Raw genomic sequence first — 25,243 nt, 5'->3', positions numbered from 1 at the left:
TTGGGAAGATGGTGGAGTCCATTCGTAATGATGAGATTTCAAAGTACTTGGAGACACATGATTAATTAGCCCAAAGTCAGCACAGTCTCCTTCAGGGAAAATCTTGCCTGATAAATCTGTTAGAATCCTTAGAAAAAGTAACAGGAAGGATTGACAGAGGAGAGTCAGTGCATATTGTTTACTTGGATTTTCAGAAGCGTTTTGACTAAGTCAAAGTTGCAGGCATACTCAATAAATCCAATAACTGTAACAGAATCAATGAAAGATGTCACCAACAGATTGGACAACCAGTGTACAAAAGACAACAAACTGTGCAAATACGAAAAAAACAGAAATAATAATGATAAATAAATAAGCAATAAATATCAAGAACATTGGAATGAAGAGTCCTTGAAAGTGAGCCCATAGTTTGTGGGAGTAGTTCAGAGATGTGGCATCTGAAGTTGAGTAAAGTTAACCCCTCTGGTTTAGACACTGATGGTTGAGGAGTAATATCTGTTGCCAAACCCAATGGAATGAGTCCTGAGGCTCCTGTATCTTCTTCCTAATGGCAACAGTGAGAAGAAAGCATGACCAGGGTGATGGATGCTGCATTCCTGCAACAGTGCTCCATGTAGATGTGCTCAATAGCGGGGAGGGATTTACCCATGGTAGACAAGGCTGCATCCACTACTTCTTTACAGATTTTTTCATTCAAGTGCATTGGTGTTTCCATACTAGGCTGTGATGCAGCCAGTCAATATACTCTCAACCACAGTTTGTCAAAGTTTTAGATGTCATGCCAAATCTTCATAAACTCCTAAGGAAGAAGAGGCACTGTTGTGCTTTCTTCATAATTGCACTTATGTACTGGGTCCAGGAAATGACGACACCGAGGAATTTAAAGGTTGCTTACCCTCTTCACCTCTGATCTCCTGATGACGGCTGGCTCTCGTACCTCTGGTTGTCTCCTGCTGAAGTCAATAATCAGCTCCCTGGTCTTGCTGGCACTGAGTGAGAGGTTGTTGTTATGGCACCACTCAGCCAGATTTTCAATCTCCCTCCCGTATGTTGCTTCGTCACCACCTTTGATTTGGCCTATGCCAGTACTGTCATCGGCAAACTTAAAGATGGCATTGAGACTGTGCTTAGCCACACAGTTGTAAGTATAAAGTGAGCAGAGCAGGTGCCATTCATGAGGCTACTTAACAAGATAAGAGCCCATGGAATTACAGGAAAGATATTGGCATGGATACAAGGTTTGCTGACCAGCAGGAGGCAAAGAGTGGAAATAAAGGGGGCCTTTTCTGTTTGACTGCCAGTGAGTAGCGGGGTGTTCTGCAGGGGTTAGTGTTGGTTAGTGTTAATGTCTTTTCACATTGTATGTCAATGATTTGGATGATGGAACTGATGGCTTTGTGGCCAAGTCTGCTGATGTTACAAAGATAGGTGGAGGGGCAGGTCGGGCTGAGGAAACAGGGAGTCTTCAAAAGGAATGGGTTAAAAGGAACAAAGGAACAGATTAAGAGAATGGGCAAAGAAGTGGCAGATGGAATATAATGTAGGTTAGTGTATGGTCATGCACTTTGGTAGAAGGAATAAAAGCCCAGCTTATCTTCTGAAAGGGAAGTGGTAGGACACGCACCCATCCGTGCCAGCTTCTGAGGTTTAGACTCTCTAACTCCCCAGAGTATGGATAGCTGGTGCGGCCCTTTCAAAGATTCATGACTGTCCCACTAATCAAGTTTTCAGTGCCAAGGTTTGAGCATTTAAAGAGCACTTGAACTGAGGTCCGCTTCTCATTCATAAGCCTATTGGTGATCTCCTCTAGTGTTTGTTCTGTGCTCAGATTTGCGATCCAGTTTGAAACCCTGTCTTGATCCTAACCTTGGGTACTCCAGCATTTGGATTCAAGCCATCCTCATCAAGGACTCTCATCACAGAAAGAAAATTCAAAAATCAGAGGTGAAAAGGGACTTGGGAGTCCTCATGCAGGTTAACTTGCAGGTTGGGTCGGTGGTAAGGAAGGCAAATGTAGTATTAGCATTAATTTCAAGAGGGTTAGAATATAACAGTAAAGATGTAATGCTGAGGCTTCATAAGGCATTGGTCAGACTGCACTTTGAGTATTGTGAGTAGTTTTGGGCCTCTTCTCTAAGAAGTGTTGTCATTGGACAGGGTCCAGAGAAAGTTCATGCGAATGAACAATTTGCACAGGGTGTTGGTTACATCTCATCTAAAATAATAATGGTTGTCTTAATGCTCTTAGCTAAAAATAGACATGGTAATATTGGAGCCAGTACAAAGGAGATTCACCAGGCTAATCCTCAGAGAAGAGGTTGTCCTATCAAGAGAGAGAGAGTAAATAGTCAGGGTCGGTATTCCTTCGAATGAATTAGAAGCACGAGGGGTGATTTTATCCAAACATAAAATCTCAGGGGTGCTTGGTGTGGTAAATGTTGAGATGCTTTTATCAGTGGGAGTACATGAAACAAGGGGATATAACTGCAAGATTAGGGTTGGTCATTTAAAACTAACATGCAGAAATCTCTTCTCCCAGAGGGTGGTGAATCTCTGGAGTTCTTTGCCCCTGTGGATGGCGGGAGCTGAATCATTAAAGTATTTAAAGTGGAGGAGGATAAATATTTGAGATTAAGGAACAGAAGGCTACAGAGAAACGGCACAGAAGAGAGGCCGGCTGACGCCAGCATACATCAGCCATGTTCATAATAAATGGCAGGACAGGTTGAAGGGCCTAATCACCTGCTCCTGCTTGCTTCTGCGTAAAACCAAGCCTGGCCATTGATAGTGACAATAATTTTCTTACATAATTTCAACTGAGCAGAAGGTAACGTGTCTATAAAATGGCTGAACTTCACTTGTTCACTCTTGTCACTGTCTGCTGCAGGGAATCGGGAAAATCCTCGAGGGGAGAAAAAAGAATTATCCTGAAATGATTTTGTACACTTCCTAGTCTGGCTGATTAAAATAATAATACTTAGAGCTAAAAAACTAAACATTGCAGTTTTTAAAAGAAGCAGTGCTTAACATAAAAGGGTACAGAACAGGAACAGGTCCTTCGGCCCACAATGTTGTGCTGAACCAGATAAAAGTAAATCAGAAAAAAACCCAAAGACTAACCCCTCCTGCCTGCACAATGTCCATATCCCTCTATCTTCTTCATATCCGTGTGCCTATCTAAACATCTCTTACGAGCCTCTAATGTATTTGCCTGTACCACCATACCAGGCAGCGCATTCCAGGCATCCACCACTTTGAGTACGATACTTAACCGTCCCATCCTCTTTGAACCTACCCCCTCTCATCTTCAATGCAGGCCGTCTGGTATTAGACATTTCTACCATGGGGGAGAGTAGATACTCTCTGTCTACTCTATCGATGCATCTCCTAATCTTATAAACCTTCACGTTGAAGTAGAATATTCAACAAATTCATTTATACCATGGGGCCACACTACAACTGCAGGGATCTAGATTTAGGCCAGCTGTGTGCTCTAACCAACAATGACTCAACAGATTGCCTGCTCACTTATCTCATTTGCTTTGTTCAAAATGGTTGCAAAATTCTCCACATTACAATGGTGACTACAATACATACTGGAAAGAAAAAACAGACTTCATTTTACGTGTAACATTTTGGCTTCACAAGGCACGACATAACTGTGATGAAAAACAAAATTTACTGGAAACACTCAGCAGCATCTGTGAATGGTGAAATAGTTAATATTTCAACAGAATCATACTGAGCAGCTCTTTAAACAAGATGGTTCCGAGCAATATGACCGTGTTACTAATGTTAGCCAGCTATTTTTTATTGAAAATTAATAATGTGCTAATCATGGGTGAAAAATGCAGAATGCAAAATGGATGTGAGGAAACTGTTGAGTGAACGCGGCCTTTTTTCCTTGGAGCAACGGAGGATGAGAGGTGACCTGATAGAGGTGTATAAGATGATGAGAGGCATCGATCGTGTGGATAGTCAGAGGCCTTTTCCAAGGGCTGGAATGGCTAGCATGAGGGGGCACGGTTTTATGGTGCTTGGAAGCAGGTACAGAGGAGATGTCAGGGTAAGCTTTTTACGCAGAGAGTGGTGAGTGTGTAGAATGAGCTGCCGGCGATGGTGGTGGAGGCGGAAACGATGGGGTCATTTAAGAGACTCCTGGATAGGTACATGGAACTTAGAAAAATAGGGAGCTATGGGTAACCCTAGGTAATTTCTCAGGTAAGGACATATTTGGCACTGCTTTGTGGGCCAAAGGGCCTGTATTGTGTTGTAGGTTTTCTATGTTTTCTAGAACTGGGAATGGAAAGATCTTGCCTAATCTGCTGAGTAATTCTAGTATTTATTTAAGATTTCCAGCATGATTTCCTGTTGTTTTTTTCCAGTATATAAATGTAGGTTCTTTCCAGATAAATCTCACGCCCATTATTCTGTAAATGTCAATCTAACCTTAAAAACCACGATGATAAAATGGTGATACAGATTATACAAGTTTATGTAGTCATAGTTCAGTTCACAAGGGTCACCCTAATCTTCCAATCACCTATCACTCTTAGTTTCCATCCCACTGCCACTCAGACATCTGCGTGTTAGGCCTCCTCCAATATCATGCAATGGAAGATTTTGCCATAAGATGCTCAATATAATTTTAAGAAACAACTCCTCATCTTCCAGCCAAGAATGTCGAAAATCCTGGGAGTTAATTCTACGTTTCTCATCTTTCTGCTTCTTTTTTTCCATTTTTTTTTGTCTCCAACTGCTGGTTTTTTAAAAAAAAAGTTGTTTTGATAGCTTTGATTAGCACCCAATTAGCCTGTTCTTTTCACCCTGCTTCCTCCCTACAATTTAACACACTGTTTTCTCATTTTTCCAGTTCTAATGCAAAGCCCTTTACCTGAAGGGTCAACTGTTTGTCTCCCAGGGAGACTGGTGTACCTGTTCATACCTCCAGCTTCTTTGGTTTGGTTTGCCATTACTGTTGGGGGATACAATTGACAGTGCACGTTTCAGTCATTGAGCACCTTGTGTCTCCTTTCACAGATCGCTGTCTACTTGGGCAAACGAGACTTTGTGGATCATGTCAGTCATACAGATCCTGTGGGTATGTGTGCTCTCTCTGTTTCATGTTGGGGGGGTGGGGGAATTCCACCCTCTGGTTCTTTGATTGTAGCAAAGAAAGTGTTTCCAGCTTTAATGATCTTGTTACCCTCACATAAAATGGCCTGGCATTAGATCCTTTGGCATCTGTGAGCCAAAGCGGTTAGTGTGACACTATTACAGCTTGGGATGATCCAGAATCTGGCATCTGTAAGGAGAATGTACATTCTCCATGTGAACTACATGGATTTCCTCTGGGTGCTCTGGTTTCCTCCCACAGTCCAACGATGTACTGGTTAGTAAGTTAATTGGTCATTGTAAATTGAGCTGACAGGGCCTGTTCCATGGTGCATCTCTAAATAAACTTACACCAACCTCTCCAGCTTGATCTTTATAGAAATGACTGTGGTGCTTATTTCCAGAAGTCGTGGTAGTCATGGACTGAAAGGGGATGCAGATCATAAAGTACTGGGAAGTAGAAAGCATGAACTGCCACAATGTTACAGAGAGGCTACTTGAGGAATCTGTTACATAGATTTCAAAACTTCCATTTCTGTCAGTGGGACTGCAGTTTTCTTCATTCTGCACAATTATATATATTGATTGTGATCACTAAACAAAACTGGGAATTTAGCATGCTGGTAGCATACTTATGAAACTTTGATCTGAGTCATTTTGAAAATGCTGCAAGAAGGCTCTTGTCAGATTTCCTCATGACACATTGAGTCTGCTGGTTCTCAGAGCAGTCCTAATGCCTGACTTATTTCCCCGTGACCTTTCCTCCTTCATATGCCCCAGATTCTTCTGATACCCATCTACTGTAGTAATTAGTCAGGAAGTCTTTGAAAAGTCTCAGAAAATTGAGAGGAGATCTTATAGAAACATATAAAATAATGAAGGGGATAAATAAGATAGAGGCAGGAAAGTTGTTTCCACTGGTAGGTGAGTCTAGAACTAGGGGACATAGCCTCAAGAGTTGGGGGGAGTAGATTTAGGACTGAGATGGGGGGGAATTGCTTTTCCCAAAGAGTGGTGAATCTGTGGAATTCTCTGTCCGATGAAGTAGTGGAGGCTACCTTAGTAAATATATTTAAGACAAGGTAGGATAGATTTTTGTATGGTAGGGGAATTAAAGGTTATGGGGAAAAGGCAGGTAGGTGGAGACGAGTCTATGGTCAGATCAGCCATGATCTTATTGAATGGCGGAGCAGGTTCAACAGGCCAGATGGCCGACTCCTGCTCCTATTTCTTCTGTTCTTACAGAAACCAGAGCAGACAGAGGCACATGGAGAACGAGCAACCTCTGCACACACTGCACCCGAGATCAGGATAGAAACTGGGCTTGATGTCCAACCTGCTTTCCTGCCATCCTGCTGCACAGCTGTTGTAAGATATTCTTCACACATGGAAGGCCTGCGGCCATCAGGAGCCTCGAAGACTTGTGGAAAGGAAAAGGATACTGAGGCTTCCTTTGGCATAACTTAAAGTGCCCAACGTTAACTGGGCCTTTACACGGCTAGGGCGTATGCAGCACCAATCCTACTTTAATGTCATTACTAGTGATTGTCCCAATACCCACAATTTGGTACTGTCCTTGGGGTCGTCTATCATCTCCATGGCCACTCCCTATAAACTTATCAAACTCTCCAATCACCTGCTGACATACTTTTGATTCCCCACTGCAAGATATTGGGTGTTACTGCACCATGTGCAGTCCTGAATTGGTGGTTACTACTACATGAGAAGTCCTGGACTGGCACTGATATCAGCCTATACTACTCAGGACTAGTGTGAGAACTAGTGTGGCCTTGAAGCTAAATGATGAAAATCCAGGTTCTCTGAAGGTGTCTTCTGGGGTTGGTTGATGAGAGGCTGGAGGTTGCTATTGCTGTTGGATAGATCACATTGTGTTTCTGCAATGGACTGTGGAAGATCCAGGCCTTGCACAGGCAATAGATGACTCTACAGTGCTTAATTCAAAGAATGGTGATGGATATACCACACAATGTGGCCAGGAGCTACTTTGGTGATTGATCTTATCTGATTATTTTTCAGATGGTGTGCTTGTATTGGACACAGGCTACATAAAGAATAGAAAAGGTAAGACATCCAGCACTGTTGAATATCTTGAACAAGTAAACCAACTACTTTTGTTCCAGTCGAATTTCCTTAAGAGGTTTGTTCTAATCAGTGGCATGCTTTATTTTGCGCAGATATTTACAGCCATATAAACATTCTCAGCCTCACGTAGTTTCACAATGCATAGTTCACATGCTCAACTAACACACAGTATCACAAATACATCTTTGCAAACTTCCCTGCACTTCCACACTCGTTCACACAGTGTTGCATGGACTTGGTGTTTGCCACTTATTCCACCACGTCTCCATGTACACTCAGTTCAACTGCTGAAATTATGAACTCAGATCAAAGGAGACTTAGTATGTGTCACTAAAGCCACAAGTAAAAAATTCACAGAACTGATTCGAGTACAGATCTACACAGTCAAAGCCCAAAGACCAACTGGTGAAAGACTTTAAGTACCTATAGCCTAACTTCCAGAATAGCACCTGTTTATTACTTCTGGATTTTCACTTCAGTGTTTTGCAGACTGCTCTGTGCATTCCGCTACGGACGAGAGGACGTAGATGTTTGCGGGTTGAAGTTCAGAAGAGATCTGTATATGACCACAGTTCAAGTCTATCCTCCAGCATCAGGTGAAAAGCCTAAACCCCAGACCAAGCTGCAAGAACGTTTAGCAAGAAAGTTTGGAGACAGAACTTATCCATTCTGTTTTCAGGTACCGCTCTTTCTCCCTTCACCTCTCACTCTCTCTCCCTCTCTTCCCTTCTGGGTTATGGATAAACAAGAGGAGCTAATGTGCCATTCCCATGATCCTCTCTCTTCTCCAGCCTCGTATCCCTTTTGCCAATTAACTTTCCAGCTCTTGGCTCCATCCCTTCCCCTCCTGCCTTCTCCTATCATTTTGGATCTCCCCCTCCCCCTTGCACTTTCAAATCTCTCACTAGCTCTTCTTTCAGTTAGACCTGACGAAGGGTCTCGGCCTGAAACGTCGACTGTACCTCTTCCTAGAGATGCTGCCTGGCCTGCTGCGTTCACCAGCATTTTTTATCTGGGGAGCTAATGTGTTATGCCTGGCCTGCTGTGTTCACCAGCATTTTTTATGTGGGGAGCTAATGTGTTATGCCTACTTTATAATATTTCATGGCATGTTTGCTTTTCAGCACAGTAAATTACCAGGAAGTTTCTACAGTTCAGGTGGACCCATTATGAGGCAGCTTCTTGTGTGTGACACTCATTAAGTGGAAATTGGATACTGTGAAGAATTATTATATTAAAACTGACTTATAATGGGGTACCAAAGCAGAGGATTTAAACATTCCCTAAATCATCTTGAAAATCAGCTAACCAGTTTAATGAGCAACAGTGATAAAGTTATTGAAAGACAGATCTAGAGATTGAGTTTAGACCTATGTCATGGTTTGGAGGCATGAATGCCTCAGTGACCCGGAGAACTCTGCTGGCTGGTGTCAGGGCCTTGTGCTTTGGCTCTTGGTAGGGTCCAGACTAAGAGTGGTCCACCAATCCTCCATCGGGGCCTTCAGCTCAGTGCTAACAACCTTGACTGGTCAAAGAAACTTTGTTACGGAAACAACAATGAAGAATCCTTCTATATCCGTGCGTGAACAGTATGCCAGGGACAGACAGAGATGGGGGACCTTCATTGCTGCCCTAAACAGCAGCGGCAAAACAGGCAGTCAGTAAGTAACTAAATTAGGAATGAGAAAAAAATGATATTGTTAGTAATATTAACCTGAAAACCATTGGATTCATATCAAAACAATTCCAGGTCACCAACGTTCCGGGAAAGAAATCTGCCATCCTTGAATGTGACTGTGGACTACACTAACACTAACCCTGAATAGCTCTCTGCTATGACTCAGCTCAAGGGGGTAGTGGGTAGTGAGGAATGGGGAATAAATGCTGACCCGTATGCTGCTATGTTGACAGGTCAACATCCCGCAAACATAACTCAGAGGTATAGCACAGAACCAGGAAGAAAGAGAGTAGGGCTGATTCTGATGAAATCTGGCCATTTTGGTTACATGTCTGTAGGAGCAGCTGTTTTCAGGAGTGTGGTAAACCATATATATCTGTTGTAACTGGGTTACCTGTCTGGACACGCCCCTCTGCTGACTGCCCCTGTGGCGCCTCCCACAGACCCCTGAATAAAGGCGATTGGGCCTTGGCTCCTCCTCTCTGTCCAGGGGCAGGCACTCAGCATGCTGGAGGTCACATTTTACTGCTAATCAAATTGATGCACCATCAATAACTCCAAAAGACTGGAAGTAGAGTAAATACTGAAAGGCTTTTATTAACAGTAAATGAACCAACGTCCAAGCTGAGTATCTGTCCTGGACTGAGGGAGGAGCAGTGACACAATCGCCTTTATTCAGGGGTCTGTGGGAGAAGCCACAGGAGCAGTCAGCAGAGGGGCGTGTCCAGACAGGTAACCCAGTTACAACATATATATATGCGGTTTACCACAAGGAGCAGACAACAGCAGCTGCTTTCTGCACTGAGTATAAATGGCAGAAGAATCCTTTCTGAATTGTAATACAGGACACTGACCTGCTCAGCTTCTGTAGAATAATATATGACACAAGACACAAAAAAAAGCTGGTGTAAATTAGAAAAAATACAGACTGTTAAAGTGTGGAAACAGGCACTTCGGCTCAGCTCAACTAGGCTAAACAAAATGTCTAACTGAACTAATGCCATCATTTGCCTGCTTATGGACAGACAGTGCACATGAGTCTAAAACTTCCCAATCTACGTACCTGTCCAATTTTCTTTTAAACATTGTAATTCTTTCATCTCCTCTAACAGTTTGTTCCTGTACCCGTCACTTTCTATGTGAAAAGTTTGCCCCTCAGATCACCTTTAAATCTTGTCCCTCTGCCCTCTACATATAGAATCCTCTACCCTGAAATAAAGGCTCTATCTACATCCCTGGTAATTTTTCAAACATCTCGGTCACTTTTCAGCTTCTGCTCCAAGGAAAGCAATCACAGCCTATTCAATCTCTGCTTATAACTCAAGCCCATCAGTCCAGGCAACTTTTCTATGGATCTATGGAACACAGCAGTTCAGGCAGCACCATGGAAATGAACAAGCAGTTGATGTTTTGGGCCAAGACGCTTCTTCAAAACTCTGCTACCAAGTCATTTTTGTATCCATTTTGCTATCTCAGTCTGTTTTCTATGTGGTCAGTTCTACTAGACCAGCTTCCACATCGTGAAAGGCCTTGATAAAGTCTATGGAGCTAACATCCACTGGGATTCCTTCATCAATTCTCTTTGCCAGCTCATCAAAAATCAAATTTGTGGCCCATGATCTTCCCGTGAACTGTCCCTAATAAGCTTTTGCCTTTCCAAATGCAAAAATCCTGTTTAGATTCCCTTTCCCACTACTGGTTTATGGCTCACTGGCTTGTTTGTTATTCCTGAGCTTGTCTTTGCAGTCTGTAAATAAAGGTGTAACATTAGCCATGCAAAATGTTGTTGCTAACTGCTCTTGAGTGTGTTGAAAACCATGGAAGTGAGGTTTCTCAAACTATTAACTTTTCTCTTTCCTCCCTTGACAGTTCCCAGACTATCTGCCCTGCTCTATAACCTTGCAACTGGGTCCAAATGAAATTGACAAGGTGAGGATTAAAGTGTTGTTACAGGGGTCAGGGGTCAAATGCTACAGGCATTTCACTCACTTGTTTTCGGCCCTTTAAGGAATAATTCCATTAGTTACTTTGGTAACGCTGAATACTGCTGGAAAACATTGTAAGGATCTAATGCAGGGGTGGAGGCTGTGCAGGCTGAACTGCTGGCCGAGGGCAGCGGCATTATAGATTGTACAGCAATGAGTGTGTGAACCATGGGCTCTTCCAAGAATGGAGCAGTAAGTGTCTGAAAGGAGTGAGCAGGTGAGTAGTTTGTGAGGTGGGGTGCCTCTCCGCTGCTTATTCAGGTTGTTTGTGCACCCCAGATCCCTGGCCTGGAGGTTTTATTGTAAAGGGATTTTGAAAACATTCATGAATTGTTTCCTCTGCCTACATGGTGATCTCTGCTATGCTGGAACTCAGAACAGGAAACCTGTTTCAGGAGTTTCATGTTGGGTGTTCACATGATGGTGTGTAACTAGGGCATGTGTGCTGGGGACAGAACTTCCTCATGATCACCACATCAACTCATGCAAGAAGTGATCTGGACCCTCTTAGACTTGAAACTCTGAAAGGCTATATTTACTCTGTGCGTGTGTGTGTGTGTGTGTGTGTGTGTGTGTGTGTGTGTGTGTGTGTGTGTGTGTGTGTGTGTGTGTGTGTGTGTTTCCTTGCTGAACTCCTGTTTCTAATTGGATTTTTTTGTCTTTGGTGGACCAGTCAGTGAGGATCACAACATTCATGTGGGGAAGACTAGATGGTGAGAAGATTTTAAGAATAGCCAAATTTGAGAAGGGTGTGAAAATGAGAATTTTGCAAAGGGATCATTCTGGAATGCAACGATAAACATTTTCTTGATTTCTTTAGCACAAGCCATCTTCTTAAATTTGAGTCTCTCCAGTAGATCGTCTATTGTGAGTTTCTCTGGCAGATGGTTTACTGCTCCTATCTTCTTTAACTCCTCTATTATCTCCACTCACATTTTGAACAATATACACAGCCCTTGTGGATTTTAGCCTTGCTAAGACTGAGGCCGATGAATCAGATGTATTTCCCACCACTTCTGGAGAACACTATAAGATAGACTGAGCTTAGAGTAGTTTTGAAGGTCAGCACAACATCGTGGACCAAATGGCCTGCACTATTCTATGTCCTATAATCTAATATATATTCTAAAACACATGTTTCCCTTTTAAACATTGAAATACACAATCCAAATCATTCTGCTGCTCCAAAGGCGACAAATAAAAAGATGAATTCCAAGAAGAGGTTGAAAGCTTCTGATACTACCTTGGGGCCTTGAGGCCTTTACACCTTTACAGAAATTTAAAGCCAAAAGCCCCTACAGGCTTTTAAATGTATCATTAGGTAAATTCCTGCCCCCTTTTCAAGTGCAAAGCCAAGCTGAACACTGGAATTCAATCTGTCTAGAATGCTCATGTAAGCACACATATTTAGATGAGTTTAGATGGAAATCAATTCAGGTGTATTCTGTCTGATTCCCAAAGGAGAGAGAGATGATATTCTCAAACATGTTACCATTAAAAGCAAGGTTATATTAATTGTCTTAGTGGACTTAAAGATAGATAAAATTCCAGGGCCAGTTGAGGTATGTCCCATGCTGCTATGGGATTGAAAGGAGGAACATCTGGGGTCCTGGCAACAAGTTTTAAATCTTCACTAGCCACAGATAAGGTTCCAGATGACTGGAGGGTAGCTAATGCAGTACATTTTTCAAGAAAGGTAACAAGTAGGAACATTATATTGGAGTTATAGCTTATTTGTGAGGCCTCACTTGAAGTATTACATACAGTTTTTGTCACCTTAATATAGGAAAACATTGCCTAGCTGGAAAGCGTGCAGAAGAGGTTTACAAGGGTGTGGTGACTGGACTGGAGGAGCTGAGTTAAGGGGAGAGGTTGGCTAACTTGAATCTTTATTCCATGGAGAGCAGGAGTATGAGTTTATAAAATCATGAGCGGTATGGTCAAGGTGGACAATCATAGTCTTTTACCCAGGGTTGGGGAGTCCAAAACTAGAGGGCACCGATACAAGATAAAAGTGGAGAGATTTCAAGGAGACCAGAGAGGTAACTTATTTACAGATAGGGAAGTGAATACCTAGAATGAGCTGCCAGAGGAAGTGGTCAAGGCAGGTGCAAGTGCAATATTGAAGAGGCATTTGGATAGGTACATGAGGGGGAGGGCTTGGTGCGGTTATGGACCAAACGTGAACAACTGGGGTTAGCTGGATGCTGTGATCACCATGGAGAAACTGGGATGAAGAGCCTGTTTCCATACTGTATGACTCCGAGTCTATGTCATCTACATGGACTTCAGAATGACCTTTGACAAGGTCCCTGTAATGTTGAACCAGGTTTGTGGGTCCAGCAAATGAGATAGGAAATGCACTGACTTCAAATGGGTACATTGATCATTTATTTACAAACAGTAAAAATTTGAACAAACATTCACATTCCCCAAATTACAGAAACTACAAAGCTGAGTATTCAACAAACATATACTTAGTTAAAAGTGTACACAGAGCATACCTTCCCAATGGTCATGTGCATCCTTGCCTTAAACATAGGAAGAAGAGAGCAAGCCCCTCCCATGTGCTATTTTATATACCTGGGATATTTGAAACTGGACACCAGACAGCTATCCAATGAGGAAAGCAGTTGCAGTTTCAAAACTGACCAATCACAACGGAAGCAACTTTCAACGATCAGATTATGGCACACCCCCACAGGGTGGTCCCATAGAGTTAGAGCTGATGGGACCCAGATCAAGCTGGCAAATTAGATCCAAAATTGGATTGATGATCAGAGACAATGGGTAACAATGGAGAATTATCATTGTGATTGGAAATCTGTGACCCATGGTGTGCACATGTATCAGCAGTGTGAACCTTACTGTTAGTCATATGCATCAACAATTTGTAAATGAATGTAGGAGATATGATCAGTAAGTCTGCAAAATGACATAAACATCAGGAGTATTGTAGATAGTTACATTATGATATTGATCCATTGGTAAGGTGTGCAGAGCAATGGCAGATGGAATTTAATTATGATAAGTACACATCACTTTGGGATGACTAGTTAGAGCAGGACATATACAATGAATGGTAGAGCCTTAAGGAGTTTTGAGGAGCTTAGTGTACAAGTCCACAAGTGCACGAAGATGGCAGCACATATAGATCAGGTGGTGAAGAAGGGAAATGGGATACTAGCCCTTTTAGCCGAGGCATAAATCTTATAGAACAGTGGTTGGGCCACAAGTAGAATTCAGTGTTCTGTTTCCAATCACCACATTGTAGGAAAGATTTGATTGTCCTTTAGAGGCTGCAGAGGAGATTCACTTGGATGTTGCATGGGTAGAGTGTTTTAACCGAATATGCTGGGTTTGTTGTTGGAGTGACGGGACCTCATAGAGGTGTACCAAATTATAAGAGGCTTTGTTAGAGTAGGATACTTTCTGCCATAACAGAGGTCTATAAAATTAGAGATCATAGGTTTAAGAGAAGGGATAAGAGGTTTAGATTGGGTCTGAGGAAAAATAATTTTACCTAGGAGGTGGTTGGAATCTGGATTGCTGTGCCTGAGGAGGAACGGGTACTCTCACAACAATTAGGAAATATAAAGACAAACACGAATCAGCAGTGTGCAAACTCTGATAAATGTGGTTAGTATAGACAGATACTTGATAGTCAGTATGGACAAAGCAGGCTTTATATAACAGTTTCTGTGCTGTATGGAATGATGATCAACCTTTCACCTATAGACTGTGGTCAGTAAAACCATGCTTATCGGCTAACTTCCAGAGTTTGATCTGTCTACCTCCTTAGTCTTAACAGATTAAAAATTGTGGCTGTGCACTTTCATTCAATGCCATTTGACAAGTTCTTCATATGTACAATGAAGAGCTGAGATAGTATGCCTGCCCACATGAGTCGTTTCTCTCTCAAAGCTTGTCCTCGCCAGAAGTCTGGGACTTTATGGCTTAATTTTTCCAGGAGTCTGCTTGTCTTTCCTCCACTATATATATGACATGCCCTCATCATTGTATTTATTGTTGCATTTATTAATAGCAGGCTTATTGTTTACTCTGTGAGTTTCATGCAAGCCAGGAACTTTGTTACACTCTGGTGAACGTGACTGTGACCTAATCTGAATATGCTCTCTCCGCAGTGCTGTGGAGTGGACTTTCAAGTCATCGCATTCTGTGCGGAGAGTTGCAGCTACGATGAAAAAATCTCCAAAAAGTAAATAAATATTCATCCAGACACAGAAAGTAGTTGACATTGTTTTCTTATCCTTACTGAAATACATAGAATATGCAGAAAGTGACACTTATTCTGGGGGAGGAAAAGGATCATACTTACATTTAAAAGCTGGCTATCTGCCTTCCTACATGGGGTGTTTCTCTTCTCTGGTGGTGGTGGCCATTGCCAATAAGAGATAGGAGGGGTGTTTAGATGACTGTCATGTCTCAGGTCCCATAAGCAAGACAAGCTAGTTCACACCTGCTGGCACTGGATCAGTTGTGACCATGAGTTCTGCTAATGCACACCTACAGTTAATCCATTTATTCCTTTGCTTATAAGACCATAAGTTATATATAGGCACTTTGTAGATCTAAGTAACAGAATCATATGGCAATGGTAAGGTGTTTCAACACTATTGAACCACTATTGGTTGTCTTGGATCATCCATTTTTCTCATACTTTCTTCTCCCAGGAGTTCTGTGACCATGGTTATCCGCAAAGTGCAGTATGCTCCTGATAAACCAATTTTTCAGCCAATGGCTAAAACGAGCAGACAGTTCCTCATGTCAGACAAACCTCTTCACTTGGAAGCGACACTCAATAAAGAGGTGAGTGTTCAGTTAATCATGCCTCATCCTGGCAACTGGAGAGATGAAGCTGAGGTCAAAACTGCCAGATTTACTTTGCTAATGTTTTTAAGAGTTTTTTTCTTCCTGATCAGGTGGAAATAAAACATTCAGTAGTAACAGTCCAAGAATAGCACAGAAACCTCCCAGTGTCCTGTCCACTACTGGATAGAAGTATTGTACATTCAAGCATGAAAGAACAGCTAGTTGGATTAAATATATTCGGCTCCCTTGAACTGAAGCAGAGTCACCTTTTTGTTAGGAACAGAAATACCATTCTAATGTTCCGGCATTCCATTTAATATCTGGAAGTGAGTGCATTCACCCTCAGTGAACGTTAAAGTGACTAGATTAAAACTTGGTTCTCCTGGGAACAAGGTAGACCAGGATATCATGGCTGGGTAGATTTCCCTCCCCACTGCCTGGGATAAACTGGAGTTCAGATTTACAAGATTTGTGTGCAATTTGCATGCTCTCCATATGACCACAGCTGTTTTCTTTGTGTGATCGTTTCCTCCCACCCCCCAAAAATGAGGTTGTTTGATCACTGTATACAAGCATGTAGATGATATAGAAACATAGAAAATCTACAGCACAATGCAGTTGTTTGATCACTCTATACAAGCATATAGATAATACGTTAAATTTGGGAGAGAGTTGATTGAAATTTAGACAGAATAAAATAGATTATGGTAAGATTGGTGTAACTCTGGGTGCCAGTGAGGTGAAGGCCTTGTTTTCATGCTTTATCACTATAATTATATGATATTAATACATCATACTTATCCTATTCTATTGATTCCTATTCACACCTCCATACTCCGGTGTGCATAGGATTTCCTCAACCTAACTGACCCCAGAGAACCCCCACTTCTACACTTTCCCTATCCCAACCCTATCGGTTTAAACCTGACAGGGCTCCCTGGAGTTACCACTGTCTCTCAGAGGCCATTCAAGCCTTGGAACTTGTCATACCTCTTAAAAATAAACTTGGCAGAGAGAATACGTGAGGAGCCTCTCTGACATTATTGGTCAGGGCAACTTCTCTTCTATTGCCTGTGCAATTGTCTAGCAATGTGAGAATTGTTCTATATGAATGATTTAGGTTCTTATCCTTCAAAAGGTACTTGGGCAAGAAATTGAAAAGTTACTCAATAGGGTAGAGTTAAGCTATAATTGTAGAAGAATGGTACACGGATACAAACTAATACCTAGTCTCTGCAGGAATGATTTCAGGAAGCAATTCTTCAGTCTGATGTTGTAAAGCTAGCACAATGGTTTGCCAAATATTATCTTTATGAAATACTCTCCTGACTTGAAATGCACTGTTTAATAGATCTTTTACCATGGTGAACCTGTTCAAGTGAATGTTGAGGTGATCAACCATTCCAACAAGACTGTGAAGAAACTCAAAATAACAGGTAGGGAAACAGAACGGGACATCAGAACCAGGCTTTGTATCAAAGTAAAACTTACTTGTATGCCCTAAATCAAATGCAAAATACTTCTGATGTATTGGAATTTGGATCCAGATGGAGCTGGATAACAATGTTTCACAATGAGATTACTGGCTTAGGCCTGTTCTCAGCCTACGCTGTGATTCTGAGCCTCTCAGGGCACCCAGTGTGGAAAGAAGACCTGGGTAATTTCTGAACCTTGTTGTAAAATCAGAATCAAAATCAAGTTTATTATCACTAACATACAGTATGTCATGAAATTTTGCAGCAACAGCTATACACATCAGCTGTGTGGTGAAAAGGCACAACAGTGCCTCTTTCACCTCAGACGGTTGAGGAAGTTTGGTGTGGGCCCCCAAATCCTAAGAACTTTCTACAGGGGCACAACTGAGAGCATCCTGACTGGCTGCATCACTGCCTGGTATGGGAACTGTACTTCCCTCAATCACAGGATTCTGCAGAGAGAGGTGCGGACAGCCCAGCGCATCTGTAGTTGTGAATTTCCCATGATTCAGGACATTTACAAAGACAGGTGTGTAAAAAGGGCCTTTAGGATTATTGGGGACCCAAGTTGCCCCAACCACAAACTATTCCAGCTGCTACCATTTGGGAAACAGTACCTCAGCATAAAAGCCAGGACCAATGGGCTCTGGGACAGCTTCTTCCACCAGGCCGTCAGACTGATTAACTCACACTGATTTGAGTGTATTTCTATGTTACATTGACTGTTCTATTTATTATAAGTTATTATAAGTTACTATAATTGCACATTTAGATGGAGATGTAACGTAAAGATTTTTACTCCTCATGTATGTGAAGGATGTAAGAAATAAAGTCAATTCAAATCAATTCAAGTTTATATCTAAACTAATGATTTAAAACACATTAAGAAGTCTTTTTTCAAAAGATTCAAGATTCAAAGCATATTTATTAACAAAGAATGTATAAATTATACACCTTGAAATTTGTCTGCTAGCAGGCAGCCACAAAGCAAGAAACCCGAATACCCAACTAAAAAAAATCGAAAAGAACAGTGCAGAGGAAGAGAGAGAGAGAAAAACACACTCTGCATACAATAGAAGCAAGCCAACAGTATCCTGAACCAGCCTGAGTCCCAGATCTGCTCCCAGAGCAGCCAGAGTAGGTCCCCGATTCATCACACCAATGTCTTTCTTCAGCAGTCCCGTGGGATCAAGGTTGACTTTCTTCTGCTAGCGCTTTGTGGGTTCTGAGGTGGCTGCTGAACAGCAAACTCTTCCACAGATGGGGCAGTGACAGCCAATGGGATGGGCAGATGGGGAAATGTGAGGTGTGATATATTTCCACTGTGGGGTTTCTGCCTGCTCCTGATGCATGGATCCCAGCTGCCATATATCATCTAAATGTTGCTTCACAACTGAGTGGTCATGGGTCAGAAATTGCCAGGAGAAACAAACAGTCTGCCCATGGAACTTCCCTTCCGCAGAGGCTGCCCAATCCACTGAGCACCTTCTGCCGATTGTTGCTCCAGACCCCAGCATCTGCAGACTCTTGGGTCTCTGGGGAGTCAGTTACACTTCCTTAAAGCGGCTTTGGGAACACACTGTGCATTGATGTTTTCCTCTGTCTACCTGGTAAGTGCTGATGGGAACATGTCGGCCTTCCTGAGAGCAAATTAGCACCCGTGATTTCTGCACTTAGCCGTAATTACTTCAGTTTCTTCTGTAGTTTTAGTGAGCTTGTAATGACCTAATTCTGTAAAAGCTCTTTCTTGGCAAGTCTGGCATTATTCGCAGATAAAGTGAACCACATCCGGCCTTGAACGTGAGGAAGTTTCTTTGAGGTATTCAGAGAATATTAATTGCTTTGCCTTTGCCCACAGCTAATCAGATTTCAAGTGTGGTCCTATACTCACATGACAAGTACAGCCAGACAGTGGCTGAACAGGAAGTGGAGTAAGTGCAACTTTCTGTCAATTTTCCCTGCTTTTAGTACAGCTTCCTGGCATAGTAGTGGCAATATCCTCTCTCTGGAATGATGGGAATGGATGAGGAATTTTCAAAGCTCCCAAGAATGAACCTCTGCACATACACAAAACAACTACTCGGTCCCAGAAGAGAAGTGGGAATCGCTGGATCTAATCATAACTCGTCCAAATAAATTTTAATTATTTCAGAATGTAACATGCTTAACAGTTAAAGTTGTGTATTATTGTAAAGTTTGAACAAACTTGGAATGTTTTCTCCAGATCACGGGGGGCTGAGGACAGATCTGATGGAAGTATAGAAAACTGTGAGGAACATCAATAGAACAGAGTAATAGGCAGTGGTGCAGTGCTAGCTGGAGCCCACCAGAGCGCGTCTGGCACATCTTTAAGAAAAAAGCCGAAATAAAGAAGCTAATTAATTAGGTGCCGCCCAGGGTGATTTGAGTATCTCAGAAACTGCTGAAACTTCAGAAATGCGAATGGCTGTTCTGTGAGCGAAAACACCTTGTTAAATCCACTCCCTGGATTTTTTTTTTGTTTTTTGGCACCATTCTTTGTAAACTCCAGAGTCTGTTGTGCATAAAAATCCCAGATCAGCAGTTTCTGGGATACTCAAATCACCCTGGGCGGCACCTAATTAATTAGCTTGTTTATTTTGGCTTTTTTCTTAAAGATGCTCTGTACGTGCTCCGGCTAGCACTGCACCCCTGGTAATAGGGTAAATTTACTGAGGTAGAAATGGTATATGCTTAAAGTAAGAGTGGGAAAGTTTAAAAGAGATTTGTGATTTTCACACACACAGCAGCAGGTTCTTGGAATGCACTGCAGGGGTGCAAATATGATAGTGGCCTTTAAGACAGACAAACGAACAAGAATAGAATGGAAGGAATGAGACTCTGTGCAGGCAGGGAGGATAAGTTTAATTTGGCTGCACGGACAATATTGGCAGAAGGTCCTGTTTCTGTCCTGGTCTGTTCAATGTTCTGTGTTTATTTGAAAACTTCATGCAGGACAATGGGAAAAGGTAGTTAAATCAGGGATTCTCAACCTTTTCTTATGCCACGGACCAATGCCATTATGCAAGGGATCTGTGGGCCCCTGGTTGGGAACCCCTGCATTTAAATGGAACTTGTTACACTGCAGAGATGGTTCCATGACCTCCTTTATGTTGTAATGACTTTAACTCCTCTTGAGTTTTTGTTGGGTATATTTGACCCCAAGATCATTACTGTCAGACATGTAACTCCATTCTGCCCATTGTCTTTGTTTCCTATATCTGTTGTCCTAAGTTTTACTTTCTGTCCTAAAATGCATCACAATTAAAATATCAGAGACCTCCGCTTCCTTTAGAAGCATAAAAGGGAAAATGTGCAAGTTACCTGCTTAAATTCATTTGCATCAATCTACCTTCAATTAATAGAGCCAGGAATTGATCTGAAATTGGCTATAGTACGCTGGCAAGGTGAGAATCAAACATTAGTTCAAGTAATTGATGCAGCTAAAAAAATAGACTGCTTCATTGATTGCTGGTCTTATGAATCAAGGGCAGAGCAGTGGGTTAAATTTGAACTCCTTTGAGCTAACATTAAAGTATTTCAGATTAGCTGTAGCAGCAGAAGGAATATTAAACCAAAATATGGCTCAGTTGATTACCTGGTCACCACATCTACACGTAGGTCATTGGTAAAAGGTAACCTTAACCAAGGGTAAAATATGTCTGCAAATCTGGTTACAGGATAAATGGCCTCACCATAAGCAATCCCAACAACATGGTCCATTGAACTGAGGGGGTAGTCAGTTTGAGGGAAGGGGCAGTTTGGATGAATTGACTTTTGAACAAATGGTTATGAGTGCTATATTTTATGAACCTTCTTTGCAAAGTATCATTGGCTTGTGTTCATACTTCACTCCTGTAAGTGTAAGTATTATCAGGAAATTTTAGATTGGGTTTTTTTGAATTTTTTCACAGATCAAATTGCAATAAATTTTAGGTGTTCATGAAAAATACATCAGATGCTTCTGCAAGTTAAGGGATGTTTGGTGGATATGCATAGAATGCTTACAGACTACATTTGCAATATTTATTATTTGCTTCCAACTCTGATGGGTGGGAGCTGTACATGGTAGCTGCATGACTGCTTGGGGTGTTTGAAGTGGTGTGCAACCCTGTATAATGGTTTGTGTTTCTTTGCATTTTATTTGTACTGATATGTGCATTCTTGCTCAGGGAACAGATCAGTCCAGGTTCTACTCTGAAAAAGGTCTACTCGCTCTATCCCATAATTGCCAATAACCGTGAGAAGCATGGCTTGGCCCTGGATGGAAAACTCAGACATGAGGACACCAACTTGGCTTCTACCACCATGTAAGATACATATTCTTTTCAGAAGGTCTGAGTACTGCATGGACAATGGGTTAACAAATTCAAAGAGCCATTTCTTTATAAAACACATTATGCTTGTATGAGGAATTTGGTGCTTGCACCTGGTCACCATCACAATCGTTTCATTTTATTGTAAGCGCGCAAACCCATAAAGGAGCAGGGATAGACCAACTGACCTTTCAGCTGTTTCTAACTTTCATTTAGGTCGTTAGGGTGATCTTCTACCTCTATGCTATTTTCCTGCTCAATCATCGTCTCCTTTAACATCATTTGTCACTCTCACCTTTGAAAGAATTTAATGATTAACCCTCCACAGTCTTCTGCGGTAGACACTTCCAGCCATTTGCTAATCTCAAAGTGAAGAAACTTCTCCGTATCTCAGTCCCAGATGGCCTGCTCCTTGTTTTATGACTGTTGACCCTGGTTCCAGACTCTTCATCCTGGGCAGACGTCCTCCCAGCATCCACCTTGATGAAACCTGCAAGAATTTTGCAGACTTGTAATGAGATTATCTCTCATTCCTCTAAATTCTAGAGGACACAGGCCTCATCTACTCACAGGGTAAACCCACCATCACAGCAATGAGTCTAACAAATCTTATTTGCACTCCCTTCTATGGCAAATTTGCCTTTCTTCTAGATAAGGACTCTAACTATGTATATTAATGTGGGTCTTGCGATGTTGGTAAAGGTCAAAAGACTGTTGTGCATTGTCCATGCTTGATGCAGGCATTATACCCTATTGGCTAAGAAGCCCGGGACTTGCATGAGTTCCACTCTGCAGGTTAGGTTTACAAGCTGCATGCGGTGTCATCAGATGTGTACTGCTTGATGTTTCTGCACTGACATATATTTTGTTCAGAAATTGCTGTCATATTCATAAGCAGTGGTGGGAAACATCTGAATTAATGAATGGGAGCCCGTGTTTGTGCCAACAATCATATGACACGAGATATATGAACATAGTCATTTTCCCAAGGAAAGGGAATCAAAGATTCGAGGGAATAGCTTCAAGGTGAGAAAGGAATGATTTAAAAGGGACCTGAGGGGCAACACTCTTCTCGCAGAGGATTGGTGAATATATAGAACAAGCTGTCAGAGGAAGTGGTTGAGCAGATACAGAACCAGCATTTAAAGCACAGTTAGACAGGTACGTGGATAGGAAAGGTTTAGAGGGATATGGGCCAAATATAAGATTAGGTTAGGTGGGCTTGGTTGGCATGGGCATGTTGGGCCAAGTGCCTGCTTCCGTGCTATATAGCTCCATAACTCGATGACTGTACATTTCTGTGTTGTATTGCAAATGGAACTTCTGTGAAAGTAAACCTTCCAGCATCCGAAAATGCATCTTAGAAAAGGTGAGAGGTCAAAGCCTCAAGTGATGATGACCTTCTCTGACTGTATTATATAAGAGATATCCCTCATGCTGAAGGCACTCTGATACCATACAAGCTCCTTAAGTTGATGACTTGCATGTGTCATTCACTCTCACACATCATCGGACAAGATCATTGCCTTACAACCATCCAAAGCTCCAAATGCACATAAGATGCAGCATGACATGTGTGCGTCGATTGTCACAATGCCCACTTTATAGGAGTCATGGCTTTCCCTTTGAAATCTCCTCTTGTAACTCTTGCTGATTTTATTTAATTATTTTATTGAGATACAGGGTGAAGTAGGCCCTTCTTCCAGCCCTTCAAGCCACGTTGCCCAACAATCCCCAGAATTTACCCGAGCCTAATCAAGGGACAATTTACAACGACCAATTAACCTACCAACCGGTATGTCTTTGGACTGTGGGGGGAAACCAGAGCACCCGGAGGAAACCCACGCGGTCACAGAGAGAACATACAAACTGCTTACAGGCAGTGACAGGATTTGAACCTGGGCCGCTGGTGTTGTAAATCATTGTGCTAACCACTATGCTACCATTCTCACAGCTGATTGGAAATTCAGTCACATCAGATCATTGGCACTTTGTGTACATTTTCAGCCCTCTTCTGGTACATTGGCAGGAGACTATGTTGACTTTCGTTATACAACAATTCTTTATTTTAGAGAGAAAGACACCAAGATAACTTGTTTGAATTTTTCAAGATTAAGGGAATTGGCAAAAACTGAATGAAGCAAATTGTTCCCTTCCTTGAGTGCCCTGATGAAAGTGAATCATTAAGAATCCTAAAATAAGCAGCCTGGAATTTATCAGCCAGTTCTGCAACCTCACAATCTCAGTGCAGAGTTAACTCAAACAATGCATGTTGTCGAAGTAGTTAAACAGTGCTAGCTCGAAAACACATTCCATTCAACTCCAACTAGCTCTGGAGACAGTTAAATTCCGAGTTTATCTATGGAAAAAGGATGAAGGCAGAAAGGTTCTAAAAGTCCATGGGCTTGTCAATCAAGCACAAGCAGGAAAGGTAATCAGTTAAATGGCAAAGAACCCCATACACAATTAGGCAGCTTACAAAATTTGGATCTATGTTCAACAATTTTATATTATACCCACTGCCGACCCATCTTTTACCTACTTGTCACATTCCCATCCCTTTTCATTTTGCATCAGCATTTCGCCATTTAATCTCTCCACCCTTTTCCAAGCCATCTGTTTTTTTTCTTCCCTTTCCCCACTGCTGTACCTGATTATTGAAGGTTATTGGCCTTAAACTTTAACTTACTTTTCTCCAACCACTATCATGTTTTAATTTTACTTACCATGTTCTTTCTCCACATATAGTCTGGACATGAAGGGATACGGGGAGAAGGCAGGAGATTGGGGCTGAGAGAGAAAATGGATCAGCCATGATGAAATAGTGGAGCAGACTCGATGGGCCAAATGGCCTAATTCTGCTCCTATATCTTGTGGTCTTATATGTAACTGTTTGGTTTTATTATCCCTCTTCCTCTAACCGGTTAACACAGTTACTTTCTGTTTCCAGCTTAAAGGAAGGAATAGATCGGGAAGTTTGGGGAATTCTTGTTTCCTATAAAGTTCAGGTGAAGCTAATTGTTTCTGGGTAAGTGTCACATGCCAGTTGTGATTCTTCTTTTTCTTGATCTGAATTCTCCAAGATTGTCTAATAAATTTTCCTTTTTTCAAGAACTCCAAAGAACTCACCAATAATTGGACTGTAGCTCCCAATTGTCTCATTTTACTGAAATGAAATTAAAATGTGAAATGATTCTGAGACCTTCTCACAGTGGGGGAGGGATGTGAGGAACAGACACAGACGCAGATCAAATGTACCATGAATCTGAAGCTTACAGTATAAACTGGCCTTAGTAATTTTGTTTATCTCCAGTGTCTCTGAGATTCAGCCTTGTGCTTTTTTGTTTTCCTGAATGGGACAATGTGAACTTCCACAGTGGTGGCACAAATGTCTGGAAATGGAGAACCTAGAGCAATAAACAAAATACTGGAAGAATTCAGTGGGTCAGGCAGCAGCTATAGAGGGGAAATTAATAGTTCACTGTTCATTTCCCTGTACAGATGCTGCCTGACCTGCTGAGATATTCCAGCATGTTCTTCTTGGCTGCTGAACCTCCACAGTGCTCACTCCTCCAGTAACAACATATTGCAGATTTCATTTAGCTTCAGTACTTCCTGTAAAATTTAACTTGATAATAAAATAATTATCTGATTGCAGTTCTGCTGGAGACAGCAGAGAATGAACAACTTCCGCTGCAGGGGCCTTAGAATAACATGGGA

At 41.9% G+C, this 25,243-nt stretch overlaps 1 protein-coding gene across 1 annotated transcript in view; it reads left to right on the top strand.

The window, feature by feature from the left end:
- The window catches only part of LOC140197040 (beta-arrestin-1-like), a 45,185-nt gene that overhangs the window by 8,669 nt on the left and 11,273 nt on the right, over window positions 1-25,243 (top strand). The window contains exons 2-11 of the mRNA XM_072256971.1: window positions 5,041-5,101; window positions 7,153-7,197; window positions 7,698-7,897; window positions 10,766-10,825; window positions 15,027-15,100; window positions 15,576-15,711; window positions 17,066-17,150; window positions 19,048-19,120; window positions 21,380-21,517; window positions 24,474-24,551. Of these exons, the coding sequence (XP_072113072.1) occupies window positions 5,041-5,101; window positions 7,153-7,197; window positions 7,698-7,897; window positions 10,766-10,825; window positions 15,027-15,100; window positions 15,576-15,711; window positions 17,066-17,150; window positions 19,048-19,120; window positions 21,380-21,517; window positions 24,474-24,551 (950 nt within the window). The remainder of the gene's footprint in view (window positions 1-5,040; window positions 5,102-7,152; window positions 7,198-7,697; window positions 7,898-10,765; window positions 10,826-15,026; window positions 15,101-15,575; window positions 15,712-17,065; window positions 17,151-19,047; window positions 19,121-21,379; window positions 21,518-24,473; window positions 24,552-25,243) is intronic.

Source organism: Mobula birostris, chromosome 4, assembly GCF_030028105.1.
Source record: "Mobula birostris isolate sMobBir1 chromosome 4, sMobBir1.hap1, whole genome shotgun sequence".
Lineage (NCBI taxonomy): Eukaryota > Metazoa > Chordata > Chondrichthyes > Myliobatiformes > Myliobatidae > Mobula > Mobula birostris.
This window is presented reverse-complemented; position numbering and strand designations above follow the sequence as displayed.